Source organism: Rhipicephalus sanguineus, chromosome 1, assembly GCF_013339695.2.
Source record: "Rhipicephalus sanguineus isolate Rsan-2018 chromosome 1, BIME_Rsan_1.4, whole genome shotgun sequence".
In the NCBI taxonomy this organism is placed as follows: Eukaryota; Metazoa; Arthropoda; class Arachnida; order Ixodida; family Ixodidae; genus Rhipicephalus; species Rhipicephalus sanguineus.
The window spans coordinates 58338809-58345671 of NC_051176.1; the positions used below are offsets into that span (position 1 = coordinate 58338809).

A 6863-nucleotide genomic window follows, 5' to 3' on the forward strand; every position below is an offset into this window, starting at 1 on the left:
TGGGGATGGGGATGGATGGATGGATGGATGGATTGGGGATTGATGGATGGAGATGGATGGATGGATGGAGGATGGATGATGGATGGAGGATGGACTTGGAATGGAAGGATGGATGGATGGATGGATGGATGGATGAGATGGATGGATGGTGGAAGGAAGGACGGATGGAGGATGGATGGATGGATGGAGATGGTGGATGGATGGATGGGATGATGGGATGGATGGATGGATGGATGGATTCTGCCCCTTACGACAGAATGTCCTTGCTTTTCCCACTATTTATTTTTGTCCTTTGTCTCTAGTTTTCTGCCACCGATTAGATGAGTTCTGCCATAACCTGCAGAGTTTCCACAATGATTACTAGTTGAATATTTGGCGCCAGTTTATAGGCTGTAGTACGAGAGCTGTAAATATATATGATGATCATCGAGCAAGCACGGGAATGACGCAGTATATGGAGTTGCATGGTGGAGTTATAATGTCGTGGGCCGCCGACACTTATAATGTATAACTTCGTTCTTCCGGCTACAAAAAAAGCGATAATAATAATTCGTGAATTAATTATATTGAACAAAATGTAGAGCCACCCTGCATGGGGCTGCGAAACCAGAACGCGATGAAAAACGCGCAGTTAAAGAGACCGCTGTTCTTAGTCTCTCTGTGATTCGCTCCTTTTGCAGCGAAGCCGTATACGGCTAGGCTACTACCGAGGGCGAAAATGTATGTGCCACAGAAGTTGGACAAATCCCACTACTCGCCAATGGTCCACTAAAAACAAAGAAGGGAACACACGGGCGGCAAACATCAGTATAAGATTCCTGGACAAAGGTAACCAATAATTGAGAAAGACTTCAATGAACCGTCAGGATTGACCCAGTGATGAACACCGGGGCTGCACGTTTCACCTTCGCCGGTGGATGGATGGATGGATGCTATGAGCGTCCCCTTTATAAAGGGGCGGTGACATGTCTGCCACCAGGCTCGAAAAAAAAAAGAAAACAAAATTCCTTGTTTCATGTTGGCCTAATACCTTATCTACATTGATTAAATCTATGTTATTATACCAAAAAAAAAAAAAATTCACGGTCCATCTCTCTGCCTCTTAAGGAAGAATGACCTTATTTTCCCCCCATTATTTATTTTTGTACTTTATCTCTACTTTTCTGCCACCAATACTCTAACCGTCTCTTACTTATTTCTATCGCGGACGCGTTCAGCTTTCCATTGTTGTCCCTAAAACCCAAGGCTTCATGTAGGCTCGTGCCCACACGTATACCTGGGTGAATATCGCCACATTCAATCAGTACATGTTCCATCGTTTCCTTAGCTCCCCCGCAGCATGTACATTGTTCTTCTTCGTTACTGAATCTCGCTTTATAACTACGCGTTCTAAGGCAGCCCGACCTTGCTTCAAACAGCAAAGCGCTTCCCCTTGAATTATCATAAAACCTTTCCCTCCTTATTTCGTTTTTTTTCATGGACAACTCCGTACAAGGTGAACCATGTACGGAGCGCTGGGGCGGCGATTTCTTTTTATTGTTGTGGTTGTTATTGTTGCGCTATTCTATCATTATTCAACCATACCACTGAGGGAAAAAAAAGCTAGGAGAGAGCGTCACGTGGCAATCTTGAAGCCCAGCCATAAAAAATGAAACAGGAGCATGTTGAGAATTGCGACCAGAGTTTGGAGCACGATGAGGGAGCGGCGTCGGAGGAGGTTGGCTTGTGGACGCTAGGCGCGCTCCCTCTTACTTTTTTCCCTCCATGAACCATACCAAGTAGCCCAGTTTGAAGAAGTGCGTTTCTGCGTGCAGGTGACCCGCGTGGACTACAGCGTGGACCCGGGCGGTGCGATGCGGGCCTTCTCGATCGAGCGTAGCTGCAGCGAGCACTGCACCACCGAGTGCGTGGCGGTGGGAGAGCGGCTGCGGCTCTACATGTGCCGCTCGTGCTGCTCCGAGAGCCTCTGCAACACGGGCAACGAGGCCCGCGCCCTGCTCGAAGAAGGGGGCCGAGCCCTGCTGGCCTCGCGTCGGCTCACCGTGCCCCTGCTCGCACTCCTGGTGGCCGCGTGCCTGTGAACCGCCGAACTTGTTGAGGGGAAGACGGGCACTTCTCGCAGTTCATATAGTCACGAGAACTATATAGTGTGTCCTAGATATAGAATATCTATTCAGGCTTTGCGTTGCGAAGAAGAGCCGTAACGTTCTCGCGTCCTACGTCATGTGCCAGTTTTTTCGCGCTTTGTTCTACGAAGATTCCCTTACGGCTTGCCCGAAAGTTCGGTGTTGTTGTATATATAGAGGTCCGCGCGTAGTCTGACGCTTGGCTGGCACGTTCGTTTGAATCTAGCGAAATTACTGTTACGCTGCGGAAACTTAATTGGACGAACACTGTATAGGAGTAGTCGGCATGTTATTGTTAGCGCCGATCGAATGTCGCCCGTTGTTGCGTCGTTCATTGTGTTCGACCAAGTTGCGTGCAATGCAAATCCGATTTCGCAGTGTTCGTGCTATATGCGATTTTGCCGCGCGACGTAAAGCCAGCACGTGGCTCTTATCGAGGATTTAGTTATGCACACCCTATAGAGAGAAACGCAGCGAAAGGGGTGCATCTAAATGTACAGCTGCGTCGGGCACATAGAAACATGCGCGACGTACGAGTCTTGGCTTGAACTATAACAAAAAAAAAATATCTTTTTAGAAAGCAGCGAGGTCACCAAAGTTTCAGCGCACGTTCTCGCTGTGTTCTCTCTCGTTTTGGTATGGATCATGCAACAGATCTCGCTTATGTGCGCCTTCTCTTCTTACTGGACGTATTTCTTAGTTCCATGGTCGCAGTATACCGTGTCGTATACAAACTTGTACCGTGTGTTCCACGCTTACAGCGAACTAAAATAAAATGTGGCTTCGAACTAGACGAAGAAAGCATATACGCGCGGAGTCCGGTTGACGGGCCGTGAACCAGAGTGTTCACATTTTCCCCAACCCCGCGAAGGGACGCGCACCACGATGCCCACATCCTTGCGAGTTTGCGAGTTTGTATGTTTAAAACCCCGCGAAATACTCGTGATGGGAGCGTGTGAGCGATGTCAGGCGATGGTCTCGACTTACGGCCGTCGCGCAGACCATTGTGATGGGATCACCATTTTACAGAGCCGCCATTTTACAAGCCGCTCGGTGATCGGCATGATATGTGGCACCCGCGAAACCGTGATCTCGAAGTGTGACGCAGTCTTGGAAGAGACGTATAACTCGTCGCTTGATTCTCATGGCCCATCGCGAGACATCATCTTAAAGGAAGCGGCGCACCTGCGACCTAGCTCCCTGGGGAGATGGGAAATGTGGTCAGGGGGTTTCAGTTTGCAAAGTCATTCTTTCGTTATTTGCCATTTGTCGTGCTAGCTTTTCGCTATTACATTCGCTATCCTGATTGGCCACCACTCGTACTCAGAAACCATTCTGTACACCGTTTCATCCATTTCCTTGATTTTATTCTTTGTTCAATGTACTTTCATTAAATGGACCAACGCGGTGCCCCCATTGCACAGTATTAGCTCGATCCCTATAGGTTATCAGATAAGTACAGGCACCGTTGACCAATGCTTTTGATTGTTCCCGTGTTTCACTGCGGTTACAACCTTCAATCTCTAAAAAATAATATTTAGTTGTGTGCAGTGTAGCGAAAGCTATGGGTTACACGTATTGTTTACCCAGCAGGAAAAAAAAACAAAAAAAAAACGGAACAAAGACTCCTCCATTTCGATTGAGACCTTCGCGTGACTGTGCCGACTGAACTTTAGGGATCAGCCGGGCGCAATGGAAGAATTTTTATCCCTTTAATCACCTTGAACAAACAGCCCTCACTGCGTGGTTATTGACTGGCCGACACGAACTCTAGTCTTCGCTGCGCTGCGCACATTTGGTGGGATGGGGCTCAGTGTACGTGCGAAGAATACTGGGAGGAGAGGGTGGCCGCAGAACTTAGTCGAAAATCAGTGTTGTGACGTTTGCTCGATTAACTGTTTTACATGCGCTCCCGTTGTGCTGCTGTAAAAGATCGCTTGTACAATAAATAGGCGTTAGGTGCCGCGTTTTTGAAGTCCGTATATTGGTGATTGCATGCTACTCCGCATATTTCATCTCGATGTGAAATAGGCTGTTTCTTGGGTGAGATTTATAGGCGAGCTGAAAGCTGTCATAGCGACGCCGCTGCACCTGTAGTTAACCCGGCTATAGGTATACACAGAACGGTGCGTAGGACTTAAGCGCATAGAACGGTCTTTGCTCGATAGCTCTGAGATTCGCGTCAGACGCGAGAAGGGTCTGAACGTGAAAGGTTAGCCGCTACTGATTTGGAACCGCGCTCGTGCTATACCAGGCTGCATTTAATGACGACTTCTGCAAGTCACGCACGCAGCTGTATGCTAACAGGCGTGACGCGCACACGCGCATCAGTTGTCAGGGTCTTCAAGCGTCTACAAGTGCCATATATTTATAACCGTTCGTGTGTTGTATATTTGTTATTCTTGTCGACACTTCGTAGCCAGAGGGATCATGAAACGTTATTCATGTTACATGCACTGGCGTAAATCCCGGGGGGTTCAGGGGGTCCTGACCTCCCTTGTGTTCAGGCTGGGGGGACACCCCTTGCAAGTGTCCCTCCCCCCTTGAGATTTATCTTCCAAACATTATATATTTGAATCGCTTGACTGTTAAGTATAGTGCATTCAACTTTATTTAATGCCTGTTTGTTTTGTAGTGTGTACTTGTGTTCAGTATCCCTCAGCTGTGTGAGACTTGAAATCGCAACTGCCGCTCGACCGGTTTCAGAGCAGACTCAATAGAACAATGCAATTACGCGAGCCGGGAAGCCATGCTAGTCGTTTGATTTCATTTTAAAAATTTTTTTATTTTTATATAAGAAACAAAATGGCCGCCATGGCAAGATATTTGTCCCCCCTTGTGATTTACGCCGCTGGTTACAAGTAATTTTGTGGTTTTTACGTGCCAAAATCACGATGTGATTATGAGGCGTGTCATATAATGGGGGAGTCCGGATTAATCTTGACCACCTGTCATTCTTTAAAGTGTTACTTGGACGTACACAGGCGTTCTTTCATTTTGCCCCCATCGAAATGCGGCTACTGTGGCCGGGAATCGAACCTGCGTCCTCGACCTTAACAGCACGACACCTTACCTGTCAAGCTACCCCGGCGGGTGCTATACTCAAGGTCCAGCAAGAAAACCTTAGACTATGTGAGCAAAATGGGCTGTCCGCTCTTCGCGCAGACACAAAATAGCGCTAAAAGCGTACAGAATAATTAATGTTTGGGGGCTTTATGGTGCGCAAAGCTGCAAGCGCAAGGGTGCACAGTGTTTCAAATGCACCGTAGTGTCGTTCATGAGCGTCGCATCGTAGGCGCATTCGTTGCCGGGCATACTGCAGTAACGCTCGAGAGCTCCATAAATAACATCCGAGGGTCAAAGCAATCCTGTATTGTTTGGAATATTACTGCCTCGGGGAACAGAAAATCGATTCACCGGACCCATCAACAGCTTAGGTGATACCGGCCTATGCAAAGTGTGTACTTTATTGCTAGTTTTAGAGCGCAGCTTTTAGGCGCCCGTTCCTGCGTTGAGCGGCGTCGCCGTTGCCGTCGGTGGCGTAATCGATAGACATGAAAAAAATAAAATGAGAGAGAAATAACCAGGATCGAATGGGATTTGAAGCCGGGCTCTCTGCGTGGCGGGCGAGTATTCTACCACAGAGCCACGCTGGTGCTTGAAACTCATTTGCAAAAAGACCCGACACATGTATAGGGTCTTTTTGCAAATGCGACATGATGCCTGCAGGCATCACGTCGGGCAAGGAATCGCGTTAACCTGTATATAGCGTGGCAGAAGAGTTATCTAACAACCAGTCATCACACAATGCTAATTGCGCAACGAGTGTGTGATTTAATGCTTTCCACCGACTGCAAAGTGCTCAGCTATAATTCTTCATCGTCATCAGCCACATGCAGCACCAACAAAGTGCACAGGTGTGTAGCGGGTACCTCGCTTATCCGCAGAAAGACGAATAATGGCGTAGTGGGTGCTGTCCTACTTCACAAAATTTATGATTTATGGCGTAGTCGATACCTTGCGGAAAGCCAAAACTTCAGACAAAGTTGACCTTGCCCCAACACGAAGCTGCGCACACAATTCGCATTAGACAGTATCGTAACCTTCGGCGAAATTTTTTCTTCTCTTTCTTTCTCGGTTTGAACACGCATAAAAATAAACGACTAGCCCATAGCAGATAACACGATTTCGCCGCTGTACAACTGGATCATACGGTGTATTTATTAGGCGGACGTATTTTGCTCGAGAAAGCAGAGTGATCAGTTGGATATACCTAAAGCGGCCCTGCAACACTTTTCAGCATGGTCAGAAAACGCTGCCGATCGGTAGTCGATGCTCCTGAGAACACGCGAGCCAAGCATTATAGCGCAGCACGCGGCCTGGAATTTACAATCAATTCTCAAAGTCAGCTAGAAATCGTTCCCTCTTCTCTCGACAAATGATGTCATAAACCCAAATGACCGCGCCATAAACCCAAAGTCTACGGCCATTGGCTGATTTGAGCATCGTGAGCTGCATAGTTACAGTGGACGCCGCGGGATGCCGCCACGTGCCCGCGCTCGCGATCGCACTGAAAATAAGCCGCGCGTTCGAAGAAAAAAAATAAAAGTGCTGAAGGTAATGACGTGTGCTGACGAATGGACGTAGCTTCTTGCCCCCTTGTCATCCCCCTCCCTGCGTAGCTTCCAGCGCACTCGCTAGTACGAAAGGAGAGAGAAAGCGCTTGAAGCGTGCGAC

General features: G+C 48.0%; 1 protein-coding gene across 1 annotated transcript in view; it reads left to right on the top strand.

Moving 5' to 3' along the window:
- Window positions 1-5855, top strand: part of LOC119391737 (lymphocyte antigen 6D) — a 16507-nt gene extending 10652 nt beyond the window's left edge. The window contains exon 3 of the mRNA XM_037659393.2: window positions 1815-5855. Coding sequence (XP_037515321.1) covers window positions 1815-2081 — 267 coding nt within the window. The 3' untranslated portion in view covers window positions 2082-5855. The remainder of the gene's footprint in view (window positions 1-1814) is intronic.
- The last annotated feature ends 1008 nt before the right edge of the window (window positions 5856-6863 follow it).